The 14,617-nt window shown below is 47.6% G+C and overlaps 1 protein-coding gene across 6 annotated transcripts in view; it reads left to right on the top strand.

The window, feature by feature from the left end:
* spag9b (sperm associated antigen 9b) overlaps positions 1 to 14,617 on the top strand; it is a 28,605-nt gene that overhangs the window by 8,120 nt on the left and 5,868 nt on the right. For 2 of the 6 annotated variants that reach the window (XM_023422659.2, XM_023422657.2), the window contains exons 2-14: positions 406 to 526; positions 2,491 to 2,561; positions 3,644 to 3,741; positions 7,102 to 7,249; positions 8,614 to 8,697; positions 10,848 to 11,247; positions 11,333 to 11,429; positions 11,650 to 11,774; positions 12,202 to 12,259; positions 12,841 to 12,993; positions 13,104 to 13,161; positions 13,501 to 13,631; positions 13,723 to 13,779. In XM_023422659.2, the coding sequence (XP_023278427.1) occupies positions 406 to 526; positions 2,491 to 2,561; positions 3,644 to 3,741; positions 7,102 to 7,249; positions 8,614 to 8,697; positions 10,848 to 11,247; positions 11,333 to 11,429; positions 11,650 to 11,774; positions 12,202 to 12,259; positions 12,841 to 12,993; positions 13,104 to 13,161; positions 13,501 to 13,631; positions 13,723 to 13,779 (1,601 nt within the window). The remainder of the gene's footprint in view (positions 1 to 405; positions 527 to 2,490; positions 2,562 to 3,643; positions 3,742 to 7,101; positions 7,250 to 8,613; positions 8,698 to 10,847; positions 11,248 to 11,332; positions 11,430 to 11,649; positions 11,775 to 12,201; positions 12,260 to 12,840; positions 12,994 to 13,103; positions 13,162 to 13,500; positions 13,632 to 13,722; positions 13,780 to 14,617) is intronic. The other 4 variants (XM_023422660.2, XM_087178324.1, XM_087178325.1 and 1 more) reach the window with 4 other exon arrangements.

Below are 14,617 nucleotides of genomic sequence, written 5' to 3'. Positions count from 1 at the left end.
TGATATCAACACTGTGTGTGTGTGTGTGTGTGTGTGTGTGTGTGTGTGTGTGTGTGTGTGTGTGTGTGTGTGTACAGACTGTTGCTGTGGTGCTGTGCACCTGTTGTAGGGAGCGGTTGGATGACTGTATCAGAGGACAGAGTGTGTTTCTCTCTGGCACCAACACATGAACAACATTTAGTCCAAACGTCTCCTCTCTGACTCTTGGTCACTGTCGCCAGGTTTAATGTTGTAGACTGTGATGGTTGTGATTCAGATACTGGCTGATCTCACACACACACACACACACACCTGGCGTCTCTGTGTCCTGAGGCAGAAACACAAACCATCAGCCCTCACTGGACCTACAGGTTTACAGGTTTACTCACTAACTCTGAGAGTGACTGTCTCTGTCTCTGTCTGCAGAGGTACATCGCTCTAGAAGACTCTCAGGAGGGAGAGAAGAAGGACCTCCAGGGTCGACTGGTGTTACTGGAGTCTCAGAATCGGCATCTGGAGCTGAAGACTAAAAACTATGCAGATCAGAGTAAGTCCATCACACACACACACACACACACACACACACACACACACACACACACACACACACACACACACACACACAAACACATGGACAGTGTGCAGGTCTTGTGACAGCTGATAAGCCAGAGGGCAGATGGACTGAATAAAGACCCTCATTAACGGTGTTTGTCTGCAGAGTGTGAGCTGTGATCTTTATCGACACGTGCGTGCGTGCGTGCGTGCGTGCGTGCGTGCGTGTCGGAACAAACCAGATGACTAGGGTGGAGGGGAGAACATGTGGAACCAGTGGTTCTCAATCTTTTCTGTCTCATGTTGGCGGTCCAACAAGCCCCTGAACACTTTGTATTTTAATGAAAAAGATCAAACACTCGGGACTGAACTGAAGCGGAGGAAGCTGAGATAGGAAACAAGTGTATGATGTGGTCCGGTGACAACGTAAAAGTTCCTATCATTGGATTATCAAAGTGACAGACCTTAGTATGAGGGAAAAAAACACTGAAAGTTTTAAAACATTTAAAATTGTTATTGTTTCATAATTACATCTTTTCACCCAAATGGTTCTGTAAATGAATATTGGACCTGTTTGTGACACCTTCGCGGCGCACAGGTTGGGAACCACTGAAGAAGAGACGGTGCAGACCAGAGACAACCCTCATGATGTGTGCATGACTGCACCGTCGACAGTGTGTGACTGTTACACACCTCGGTCAATTCGGGGAAAAATCTGAGACGTGTCAGCAGTTTTGTTTTTATATCTTTGGATGTGACACTTCCTGTTTCTCTGTTTTGTGTGTTTGATTTGTGTGTAATTGTGTTTTCACTGTCAGCAGGAAGTCACTGATCTGAACGCACGCAGTCCGACCTCATAATGTTCAGCTGTCAACTCCATTTAATGTTCACACTCATTCACGCATCATGGGGGAAGGGGGGGGGGTAATTAGTAAATATTGTGATAATTGATTAATCATTTGAGTTATTTATCAAAGATTGAGGAACATGTTTGAACGTTTCCTCCAGAACCAGCTCTTGACGCTCATATCATATTATTTTTTTAATTTGTTCACTCTCTTCATGTTTCATCACTTCCTTTTACTCTACACACCTTTATAACACACCTGTGTTTACGCTCCACTGATTTACCACCAGTTCCTCTTTCCATCAGCTGTTTATAAACTCACTGAATCTCTGGCTCCTCCTACACAACCTGCTACAGGTGCAGTGTTCTGGAGGAAAGGTACAAACACAGAATGAGGGTTGTTATTGCACCATTATTATTATTATTATTATTATTATTATTATTATTATTATTATAATACTGGATGAAGCTGGTTATTCAGAGTGAGTCTGGGTGTGATCATGTGACTAACTGTTTTCTTTCTTCAGTCAGAAGGTTGGAGGAGAGAGAGGCTGAGCTCAAAAAAGAGTGTAATGCTTTTCAGCAGAGACTTTATTATTATTATTATTATTATTATTATTATTATTATTATTATTATTGGTCTCAACCCACTAGGTGGCGTTCTCCATGCAAAATCATGAAATATGGTTTTTCAAACTACTCTTTAGCCGTCAGTGTGATCTGCATTCTGTTCTCTCATGATCACAAGTTGTTGAGAGTTTTTAGACTGAAAATCCAAACGTGATAAAAGAAACACTTGTTCTCGTACAGAGGAAGTGATGTCACGTCCACACATAGGTCAAGTCTGATTACCACTAAACTTGGGTCAGTAGTTTGCTGCGCCACACAAATGTGGTGCACATTGGCCACTAGGTGGAGCTGTTACACAGAGTGTGTTTTCACTCTGTGATGTAACTGCAGTAACTCCATCACCGCATGAAGTGATTTAATGTTTGTTAAATCACATCAGTGAATTCATACAGAAGAAGTGGATGAAGCTGGTTATTCAGAGCGAGTCTGGGTGTGATCATGTGACTCCTCTGATCATGTGACTGACTGTTTTCTCTCTTCAGTCAGCAGGTTTGAGGAGAGAGAGGCTGAGCTCAAAAAGGAGTATAATGCTCTTCACCAGAGACACACCGAGGTGAGCTGCATTCATTCAGTGTCACATTCATGTCCTCGATAACCAGTGATGATGATGAACTTTCTGCTTCCTGCATGTACGGCGTGATTCAGAAACACACACACACACACACACACACACACACACACACACACACACATACACATGAATCCACCGAGGCTCAGAGGTGAAAACAACCTGTGAAGTCCTGAGTGGAGGAGAGGTGTGAGTGCAGGCTGTCATGAATCTGGGAGGTCATAAAGGTCACAGAGAGGTCAACTTACCTGAGTTCAGTTCATCACCTGTTAACTGTGAATGTGGCTCCTGAAGAACTGTTCAAATACACCTCAGCAGAGGACAAGAGAGGTATAAATGAAATGATGGTGAATCATTAGTTTTGGTCTCTACGGCTGATTTCCTGCTTCAGGACAACTGCTCATATAACTCACCTGTTGACTCACCCATTTTATTAAGGCTTAGAGTTATGAATCATTGAGGGCGTGGCCTCTTTGAGTGACAGGTGGGTGAGTGTATGCATGCCACAAAGGCTCAGCTCCACATATGCCCCCCCTCTTTGACCATTTTTGGATCAGCTGGGAGTTAGGGGCGGAGTCAGACACTGCCAAGATGGCGACGGTGGAGCAGCTCTCTCTTCAGAAACCTGTGTGTGACGTCATGGAGGCGACGTCCATCTTTATTTACAGTCTGATGAACACCTGACTCAGTTTAGAAACAATCAGGTTTAGTCCTGTGTTGTGTTGGTGAAGGAAACTCAGAGGTACAGAGCTGACCTCTGACCTCTGAGTGATGGAGCAGGGCATGTAGCATCTGGACATGAGCCTGTGCTCCATTATCATCACTGACAGACGTCTCAGAGTCAAACAGCAGCTCATCTCAATAATAATGAAGAGATAACAGCTGTCACTGACACATCACAACATCCACTGTGAAGCTGACTGTCACAGGTGTTTGTGAGCGTGAGTTACCATAGTAACCAGACCGTTTGAGACGGAGCTCTCCATGACCATTTCTACAGTAACATCATCATAGCTCTCTGACGCAGATTGTAAAACATGTATAAATGTCCTTCCTGTTCTGTCCAGATGATCCACAGCTACATGGAACATCTGGAGCGGACCAAACACCAGCACCCAGTGACACCAGCAGAACCGCCAGATACAGGCACATCATCCAGAACACGGTGAGACCACCAACACCACAATCACTGTGTCGGTGTAGTTCAACACAAACATAGAACAGTTCAGTCCTGCCAACGATGAACCTGAAACATTCAGATCAAAGGATCTTTGACCTTTGATCTCTGTGAATATCTCATCAGATTCTAACTGTGGTTTAATGTCACTGCAGCTCATCAGAGCAAACACACGTACAGACAAGTTTTCAGTCCAGCAGCCACATTAAAGAAACTATAAATGAAAACTATAAAAAATAAAATAAAAGTAAAAAAAAAAGTAACAGTGTGTGTGACATTGTGTGTGACATTGTGTGTAACAGTGTGTGTGTAACAGTGTGTGTGTGTGTGACAGTGTTTGACTGTGTGTGACAGTGTGTGTGACAGTGTGTAACAGTGTGTGTGACAGTGTGTGTGACAGTGTGTGTAACAGTGTGTGTGTGTGACAGTGTGTGTAACAGTGTTTGACTGTGTGTGTGACAGTGTGTGACAGTGTGGTTCTGTACTGTGCAGCATTTTAATGTCTGTGCATTCAGCCCCTGTGTTTCCCTCCCCCTCACTATTCCTTTAATGCAGACACACTGCCAATGTCTCTCTCTCTCTCTCTCTCTCTTTCTCTCTCTCTCTCTCTCTCTCTCTCTCTCTCTCTCTCTCATATACACAGACACACACACATACAGCCACAGCACACACACTCTTTGATTGATCAGTCTGCCTGTTTGGCAGCCAATAGGCTGTCGCCTGAGAGGAGGCATATGGAACGAGCTGCCTCAGCATCCAAAAGAGAGAGAGACAGAGGGAGGGGTGGAGGGTTCACAGAGTGAGAGTGAGAGAGCGAGCGAGGGGGAGAGAGAGAGGTAGAGCGTCAGACTGTTCTAGACTGAACAGCAGCAGCCGAGCTGCATCTGAGCGAAGGAGGAGAGTCTGATCCACTGCTCTGCTTTGCTCAATCGCTGCTGCTGCTGGAGCCTCCAGGATTACTGCTGCTGACCGTTACTGACTGTTGTTACTGGCTGTTGTTGCTGACTGCTGCTGGTACCTCTGCTGGCAGACCGTTCTGTGTTTGGCCCGCACTCGGTCTCTAGCTGCAGCTGGACGGACGCAGCGTCTCTGACCTGTATCACAGAGTTGATCTAGAGCTTCGGTGACCCCCCCCCTCCACCTCACCTGCTTTCATCGTCTGTGCCCCCCAACCTCCTGGTCCTCGCGAGGCACTGGGCCATGATCTGGGGGGGCCATGAGCCCCGGGTGTATGCTGCTGTTTGTGTTTGGCTTCGTGGGGGGAGCTGTGGTCATCAACTCAGCTGTGCTGGTGTCTCTGTCGGTGCTGCTGCTGGTCCACTACTCCGTGTCCACCGGCAGCTTACCTGCCCTGCCGTCCTTACCCTCCATCCCCCGGCCCAGCAGGTACAGAGTGTGTGTGTGTCCTGTCTGAGTGTGTGTGGAGGCCGAGCGGCTGCCATGTGGGTGTGATACAGGCAGACGGTAAAGTAGGTCAGGAGAGAGAGAGGTGTATCTACGGCCGAGTGAAGTGGTTATGATTCTGATCTTCTCCTGGAACAGCGACCTGACACTGAGCGACTGTTGGTGTGAGTTCAGATCAGACAGAGACTCTCTGCTCACCATCAGTGGCCTGTGTGTGACCTCTGTTCTCAGTATGGTTGTGTCCATTGTGTTGTTGGGCTGCAGCTTTTCATCAGTGGCTGCTGTTTTCTCTGTGGCAGCCATTGTTCTGCTCACACTGTTCGGGAGTCAGTGGAGTGAGAGGAGCTGCTGCTGTGGACCTGCTGAGGCAGAGGAGGCTGGTGTGTCAGTGTCAGAGCTGCTGGTTAATGGAGGTCTGAATGTGATCTCCTGCAGTGAGCTGCCAAGTTGTTAAAACTTATTATGGTTCATAAGGTTTCATCCAAACTATTAGTCTAGTATTATCAGTTTGTTCAGGACTGAATATGAGGGTGAGTTAGAGTTAGTTAGAGTTAGTTAGTGTGTGTGTTTTAGGATAAAACCCCGCCAAAGTAAAATCTGCCTGCTCTCTGAATAGTGTTTGAAAGCAGCTGCACAGTGAGTCAGCAGAGTGAACCTCTCTCTGTCTCTCTCTCTCTCTCTCTGTCATAAAAATAATAACTTTATTTATACAGCACTTTTCAAAACAAAGTTACAAAGTTCTGTACAAACATAAAAACAAAACCGAGAAGAGAAGCAACGTGTCGTTCGTGTGTTAAAACGATGAGATCAAAGGAGCAACAAAAGAAAATAAAACCAAAAGGAACAAAGTTAAAATTTAAATCAGGAATTAAAAGCTGCTTTATACACGTGTGTTTTGAGTCGTGATTTAAACAGCAGACTCTGTAGGTTGCTGTTTTTGATATTGTCTTGTTGTGTGCTGTTGATGTTGTCGTCAGGTGTGTTCATGTAAAATGGGATATATGGAGCTCATACATGTCACTAATAAATCATGTGACTTTATTGTGACATACTGGTGAATATTAGTGTTTATTATCAAATAAGAGTGACAGTAACAGATCAGTGTGAAATCCTTCATTTGACTCTTAATAACTGGAGGTGATGGAGGCAGCTTCATCTCTCTGTGTACTTCGCCTCCGTCAGTGTGTTGTGTGTCGCCTGAACTGTTTCCTGGAAAAAGACAATCAGCATCATGTCTTACTGGGACAGATGTTTGGACAGATGTTGTGGTAGGAGTCATGATTTTAGTGATAGTGATGATGTTTGGTTTGTAGGTCGCGTCGTCACGAACATTTACCTTTTATCAAACCGTTGCAGCTTGATTGTAATTTGCATCTGGTCATGTTGAGATTCTGATAATATTTTGAAACAACCTGCTCATTTAATTTAGTAAAAGTAAATAAAACGTAGAATCAGTTAGAAGTGAAGCAGGTGTCAGACAAAGCTGTTATCCCACAGTGCAGCCTGTGCTGTCGGACTAATGAGGAGTTTATACAGCGAGGAGTTTCCTGCTGAGCTCTGCTCATTGCTCACTGTCGATCACATGCTCGTGGTGCAGCGTCGGTCTGTGTCACCGCTTCAGCCCAAACTCACATTTCCCATGAACAAATTCACTTTGTTGACACCTGAACTCAAACTGAAGTATTTCCCATCATCCTCTGCTGCACTTTGTGTTTAGTGCTAATTAGTAAATGGTGAGAGTAGCTCCACAGAGCTGCTAGCATGTTGGTCAGCTGATTGACTCACCCTCACTTCCTGTGTGTGGTGACAGTTCACCTCCCGTGTACTCATGGGTAATTGTGTTCTCTCTGTTCCCATTACGTAACAGCAGCTCGACCGCCGAGTCCGTTTCCCAAACACTTGTGTTTCTTTCTCTTTACGTCACCTTCCTCTGTTCGTCTCCAGGAAGGAGCGTCCCATCTCCATGGGCATATTCCAGCTTCCTGGGACTGATGGTGTGACCCCTGACCTCCAGAGAGAGCCTGTGGACACGCCCTCTGAACCCTGGAGGTTCAACAACCTCAGCCACCCACGGTCCAACACCAGCCTCAAGGTACCACACACACACACACACACACACACACACGTCCTGAGAGCAGTGATAAAGTGTAAAGTTAGTGTATGAGGTCAGCCTGTGGCGCTTCCCACGGATCAGACGATGACATCATCGTCAGGACACTTCAGAGGCCGTGGAGACAAACTACGACGCTCAGTGCCAGAGTACACTTCTATTGAGAGAGAGGGCTGCCCAGAATCTTTAGCAGCCTGTGTGTGTGTGTGTGTGTGTGTGTGTGTGTGTGTGTGTGTGTGTGTGTGTGTTTTGGAGTGTTTGTGAAGAGACTAAATCAGGAGAGAAGCACAGGAAGGAAGCTCTCCCCCCATTGGCTCCTCAGTGCTACTATAGCAACAGCAGCATGGATACCGGAGGAGTGAAAGGAAACAGTCAGAGCAGAGAGAGAACAACAGTCTGTAGTGTAACAGGGGTCAGTGAACGCCTCACGGTCCTCCATCCTCCTCCATCTGTTTTTCAAGGTGACAGGATCTGTGTGGATGCTCTTTCCCATCAGCCACTGTGCTATTTATAGGACTGGACCACTGGAGTCACCAGATCACAACAACACAGGGTGGGAGGGGCCAGAGGCCACGACGCTGCTCACCCTCAGTGTCTGATTGGTTCATATTCACAGAGGGACCAGGGGCCAGTTGCACAAAACTTTTCTACTTAAATATGACACTTGAGGTTTTATTTCTCCTCAGCTGAGGGAGTTACTTCAGGGTGTTATACAGAATCTCTTAAAAGTTTTCCTTAGTTAAGGAAAATAAAGTTGAAGCAGCAGCGAAAGAGATTTTACAGCAGTAAAAGTAAAATTCTTCTGTTTCCGTGGAGACCGTTGATTTGCCGCCTTTAGCTCTTTTGGGAAGCTGGTAACGTTAAAGAAGTGAGCCGCTGTCTCTTCTTCGTGTGTTTTAGTCATTTCTTCAAATTTGGCACAAACGTTCACTTGGACTCGGGGATGAACTGGTTAGACTTCGATAGTCAAAGGTCAAGGTCATGGTGACCTCACAAAACCCAGTTTTGGCCTTGTGAACACAATATCTCGAGACCACAAAAAGTGTTTTGGCGGAGGCATAAAACCGCGAGGCAGGAGTTCTAGTTATTTTAAGGAAACTCAGACTTGAGGGGAAAATCTTAACTTAAGGTGTTTTGTGCAACCGGCCTCAGGTTTCCCCCTGCACCTGAGGAATCACTGCTCGCTGTGAGTTCACCTGTGGAGCTCGGGCTGTGTGTTGTTCTCTCAGACACATTCAGAAGGTTCTAGTGAGAACAGTCGTGTTGAGTCATTACACCTGAACGTCACACAGCTCACTCTGCTGCTTTGTGTCAGGTTAATGATAAAGGTCTTTAATGTTCCCCAGTCCAAGGATCAGTTCTGTCCAATCAGAGCGGAGGGCGAAGTGTCACGGGAGAAGCTGTCCAATGAGGAGGCCGATCAGGACCAGGTAGACCGGCCTGTCATGAAGGAACCCGACTAACCCAGTGTCTGTGCTCTGCTGTGTGTAGATGCGGTGCAGACGTCACTGTGTGTGATTAAATGAAATGATGCTAACAGCTGCATGTGTCTGGACTCAAGTGTTTACAGTGTGAGACCCGTCAGTTCTCATGGGCCTGAACCAGGACTTGGATCCTCATCGAGAGGATTTACTCACATCTATAACATGGTTTTAGTTGTTGTTGTTGCTCGTTGCCTGAATGTGTGTGAAGCTTGGTCCGGCTCTCTGTGGGTTACCTGACTTCACTGAGCCTGACTCTGATGATCCTGGATAACCAGAGTCACCTGGGCCAGGTGAATATACAGGTGTGAGAACAGTCAGTTTCAGAGCCAACGACATGGATCATCTATAAAACCACGAGACGAGTTTCAGTGAAGTGAAATAAACAAAATAATCACAGAATCAGAACCTGAGATCTGGACTAAGAAGCAGGATTTGAGGTCATTGATGTAACTTGTTGCCGGGGTATATCACCATGGTGACTGATGCTGAACTCCTAACCTGCTCTGGATCAGACCTACTGACCAATCAGATCGCTGCATGGAAAAAAATCACAGTCATTCCTACAGGATCCTGACAGGGAGAAAAAAGTTTACAATAAAGTGATCAATAATAAAGATCTTTGATTAGAACAGTGATCCTCACATTGTTCAATATTTCCATGATGATGGATGAACATTTGCAGCAGGTGATAACTGGCTTCGTAGTGCAGGCCTCTGAGCTCCTGTCGCAGCCTGCTGACGGTGGGAATGTTGTTGTTGTTGTTGTTGTTGTTGTTGTTGTTGTTGTTCACCTTTGATCCAGCAGAGGTCACTGTTTGAAACGTACTTGGTGAATGTTTGATGTCGTTGTGTCTCGTGTGAACAGCTGCACAAAAGAACGTGTCGTGTTGACGTGATGAAGATTAAAGTTTAATCCTTTGTCTTCCTCCCTCCTCTCCCTGTTCTCCTCTTCTTCTCCTTCTTCTCCTCTTCCTCCCCTCTTCTTCTCCTCTTCTTCCTCTTCTCCTCTTCTCCTCCTCCTCTCCCTCTTCTCCTCTTCTTCTCCTCTTCTCCTCCTCCTCTCCCTCTTCTCCTCTTCCTCCCCTCTTCTTCTCCTCTTCTTCCTCTTCTCCTCTTCTCCTCCTCCTCTCCCTCTTCTCCTCCTCTTTCTCCTCCTCTCCTCCTCTTCTTCTCCTCTCCCTCTTCTTCTCCTATTCTCCTCCTCTTCTCCTCCTCTCCCTCTTCTCCTCCTCTCCTCTTCTCCTCCTCTTCTCCTCCTCTCCCTCTTCTCCTCCTCTCCCTCTTCTCCTCCTCCTCTCCCTCTTCTCCTCCTCTTCTCCTCTTCTCCTCCTCTCCCTCTTCTCCTCTTCTCCTCCTCTCCCTCTTCCCCTTCTCCTCTTCTCCTCCTCTTCTCCTCCTCTTCTCCTCTTCTTCTCCTCCTCTCCTCCTCTTCTCCTCTTCTTCTTCTCTTCTCCTCCTCTTCTCCTCTTCTTCTCCTCTCCTCTTCTCCTCCTCTCCTCTTCTCCTCTTCTCCTTTTCTCCTCCTCTCCTCTTCTCCTCTTCTCCTCCTCTCCTCTTCTCCTCTTCTCCTCCTCCTCTCCCTCTTCTCCTCTTCTCTCTCCTCCTCTCCCTCTTCTCCTCCTCCTCTCCCTCTTCTCCTCCTCTTCTTCCTCTTCTTCCTCTTCTTCTCCTTCTTCCTCTTCTCCTCTTCTCCTCCTCTTCTCCTCTTCTCCTCCTCTTCTTCTCCTCTCCCTCTTCTTCTCCTCTTCTCCTCCTCTTCTCCTCCTCTTTTTCCTCTTCTCCTCCTCTTCTCCTCTTCTTCTCCTCTTCTCCTCCTCCTCTCCCTCTTCTCCTCCTCTTCTTCCTCTTCTCCTCCTCTCCTCTTCTCCTCCTCCTCTCCCTCTTCTCCTCCTCTCCCTCTTCTCCTCCTCTTCTCCTCTTCTTCCTCTTCTCCTCCTCTTCTCCTCCTCTCCCTCTTCCCCTCCTCCTCTTCTCCTCCTCTCCTCCTCTTCTCCTCCTCTTCTCCTCTTCTTCCTCTTCTCCTCCTCTTCTCCTCCTCTCCCTCTTCTCCTCCTCTCCTCTTCTCCTCCTCTTCTCCTCCTCTCCTTCCACCTTAAGGATGAACTGGCTGGTACAAACCGCAGAGGCTCCAAAGGTGGAGGATCCAAGTCCAACACCCCCATGTCCTCTCAGGGCGGTACGTCTAAATCCAACACCCCCACCTCCGTGTCCACACCTCTGTCTCCTCATGACGGCGCCTCCACCACTGTGAGTCCTGTGTCCAGTCATGGTGGGGGCCCTGCCTCCGCTACACCTGGGTCTGCAGCTGCTTCAGATGTGGCCATGGAGTCTGTGGACACCCCCCTCCAGGAGCGGGCTTCGGACTTCAACCAGAACCTGGACTGGAACAGCGGGAAGCCGGACAGCAACAAGAACATCTCAGCGGTGCAGGAAGGACAGCAGGGTCAGAGTGGGCGGGGCAGTCAGGAGTCTGCTGCTACACCTGCGACAGGTGGAGGTCTGAGCTGCGGTCACCACACCCTGATGATGTCTGTTGTCTGCTCATGTGAATCTAATGTCTGTGTCTCTGTTGGTTGGACCAGATGATGGAGCGGAGAACCTGGACAAGTCTGAGGTGCAGGCCATCATAGAGTCCACTCCAGAACTGGACATGGACCTGGAGAGCTGCAGAGGAACCAGGTACTGGACTCCGTGACCCCCCCAGAACCACAACATGTTCAGTTGCTACGACTTCCTCTTCATTCTGTCGTTCCTCTGGATGTGAATGAAAACAGTGTTAACGTTAACAGCTGTGTTCACATGTGTTACGACGGTGATATTAAGCTACGTGATTACACTGCAGCCTCACACCTGCTTCATTATAATGACCCCCCTCCCTTCTCTTCCTGTTTCCCTCCAGCACGCCGGCTAAAGGCGGCGTGGAGAACCTGGCGTTCGACAGAAACACTGACTCTCTGTTCGAGGAGCTGTCGTCGGCAGGAAACGACCTGATCGGAGACGTCGACGACGGAGCTGACCTGCTGGGTGAGAAGCCCCCCCCCCCTCACTACCTGTCATTTGGTCACATGATCCACTGTTACAAACACCTTTCTCCCTGTCGTGTCTCTGAACTGTCTCTTCTCTGGCTGTCGGGCGTTAACTCCTCACAGACGAGTTCTCTGGTGTGTATCGGTCCCTCTGTGACTTTTCTCATCGATGTGCAGGATAGATGAGAGTGATGTCACTGTGCTGTGAGAGTCAGTGTTACTGTAGGTCGCACATGTTCACATTGTCTCCTTCGCTCTCTTTAACCTGTTTCTAATGTTCCTCTGCACGACTCTCAGATTACAACTTTCTAGGTAAGAATCACAGAGTGTTAGTGTGTAGGTTTGTAGATCAGATCACTGTGGAGCTGATGATGATGAGGATGATGATGATGATGAGGATGATGATGATGATCTGTGTTTTCCAGGTATGGGTCGGGAGGTGGAGCATCTCATCCATGAGAACTCTCAGCTGATGGAGACCAAGTAAGAATCACTGAACACTTTCCTTTATTAAAGGTTCTGTAAACGATCGTCAGCTGATCGGATCAAAGCAAACACTTCGTTTTGACGGTCCACGGGCCGACCAGGATCCTTCACCTGAACGCTGCTCTAACATGCACCTGCTGCCAAAACACAGACCAGAAAAACTCAGATTACATCACACACAGAGGGGGTGTGGCTTCGTTCTCCACTGTCGCTGCCGTGTTATTGTTTAAAATCTAAAACCTTTAACTGTGTCTGTCTCATGTTGTGTAAAGATCAGAGACAGAAACACAGGAAGTCATTAAACTCTGTGACTCGTGTCATGTTGAAAACACCAGAGTTAATCTCTGCTGTTGATCCTGTAGCAGCTCGTTGTTGTGTGAGACTGAGGAGTTTGTTGTTGTTAATTAGTCTAATGAGACCAGCCTCAGTTCCTCCTCTTCATCCTCTTCATCCTCTCAGCTGTTGGCTCTGACAGGACAGTGCTGCCACCTTCTGTGTGATGTAGGTATGACATCAGACTCACCTGTATTTACCTCTGTGTGTGTGTGTGTGTGTGTGTGTGTGTGTGTGTGTTTCAGAAACGCTTTGAACGTGGTGAAGAACGACCTGATCGCTCAGGTGGACGAGCTGTCCTGTGAGAAGGAGGTTCTTCGAGGAGAGCTGGACGCTGTCAATCAGGCCAAGAGCAAACTGGAGGAGAAGAACAAAGAGCTGGAGGAGGAACTGAAGAAGTGAGTGGATCAGGATCTGGATCTGGATCTGGATCTGGATCAGGATCAGGATCAGGATTCAGTTCATCTCCTGCTGTAGATCCTGGACTGAACTCTTTTCTGTCCTGCAGGATCCGAGGAGAGCTGGAAGAGGTCAAACACAAAGTCAAGCCTGAGAATGAGGACGATGTGAGTCAAAGCATTTTTATTCCTCCTCGCCGGCGACAGTCGGAGACGGAGGCATGTCGTTTTTGGGTTGTCCGAACTGATTAGGTTTCGGTGCTCAAAGGTCGAAGGTTAAGGTCAGTGTGACCTCACAAAACACTCGGATGTAATCTGAGACTAGTCTGAGTGATGGAGGCAGACGACCACAAGGCGGGAATTCTAGCCTGAACCTTCACTTGAAAGCTGATGTAGCAGGAGCCGTGTGTTGTGTTGACAGTGCGTCAGTGGCGTGACGGTTGTGGTGCGTCTGTGATGTCATGCTTGTGTTGCGTCGGTGATGTCATGGTTGTGTTGTATCTTCAGAGCGATGTGCCTACGGCCCAGAGGAAGCGCTTCACCAGGGTGGAGATGGCCCGGGTCCTGATGGAGAGGAACCAGTACAAGGAGAGACTGATGGAGCTGCAGGAGGCGGTCAGATGGACGGAGATGATCCGGTGAGACACACAGACACACACACACACACACACACACACACACACAGGTGTTGTCATGTAAACCCTTTAATGTGACTCTTGTGTGTCTCAGGGCGTCGAAGGAGAACCCAGCTCTACCAGAGAAGAAGAAGTCCAGCCTCTGGCAGTTGTAAGCGCCTCTTTTCTTCTCTGTGTGGTCACAGTGGCGTTACCATGTTGTTTTCTCTCACAGACGTGGAGCCCTTTATTCAAACTTTCTGTCTGAGGAAATTACCCACAGTTCATAGTGTTGTAATGCCATGAAATAGGGAAAAAAGAAGAAGAAGGTAGAAGAAGATTGGTTAATAAACAAGCACGAAAGGAGCTAATGCTAATGCTAATGCTAACGATGTGACATGATGATAAATCCTCAATCTGCTTTCATCAGATCTGATGTGACATTATTATTATTGTTGTTGTTGTTTACAAACAGGAAGTGAAGGAAGGGAATAAAAATTATAAAATCAAAAGTCACGATCCCACAGTTGTACACAACATGTTTTGGTGTCGTCAAGGTAACGTGATACGTCACAAAGTGCGGTTTTGTTCCTGTGATACCTGCAGCCAGGTGAGGGTTCAGGTCTGAGTACGTGTCTCCAGGTGTGTCGCCGTGGACGCAGATGATTTAAGTGAAACGTGTCGCAGCCTGAGACGCAGGTGTTTTCTCCCAGAGCAGGTGGAGCAGGTTGTTGTTGTGTTTCATGGAGTCTGACTGATGCACCGTCTCTCCCGCCTGTTTGTGTGTGTCCTCTTTACTCTGCCTGGTGTCGTGTCTGTGTGCAGGAGGTGTGTTGGGGGGGTTGCTATGGAGACGGGAGGTTAGACTGTTGTTAGATTAGACTGAAGGAATCATGTGTATTGCAGATGTATTTAATGTGTTCAACATGTGGTCAGGGAGGGGGGGTCAGGGTGTTATGGTCAGGGTGTTGTGTTCAGGGGGGGGGTCAGTGTGTTATGGTCAGGGTGTT

Source organism: Seriola lalandi, unplaced genomic scaffold, assembly GCF_002814215.2.
Source record: "Seriola lalandi dorsalis isolate HSWRI2012SDOR001 ecotype SW California unplaced genomic scaffold, Sedor1 jcf7180002054683, whole genome shotgun sequence".
NCBI classification, from domain to species: domain Eukaryota; kingdom Metazoa; phylum Chordata; class Actinopteri; order Carangiformes; family Carangidae; genus Seriola; species Seriola lalandi.
This window is presented reverse-complemented; position numbering and strand designations above follow the sequence as displayed.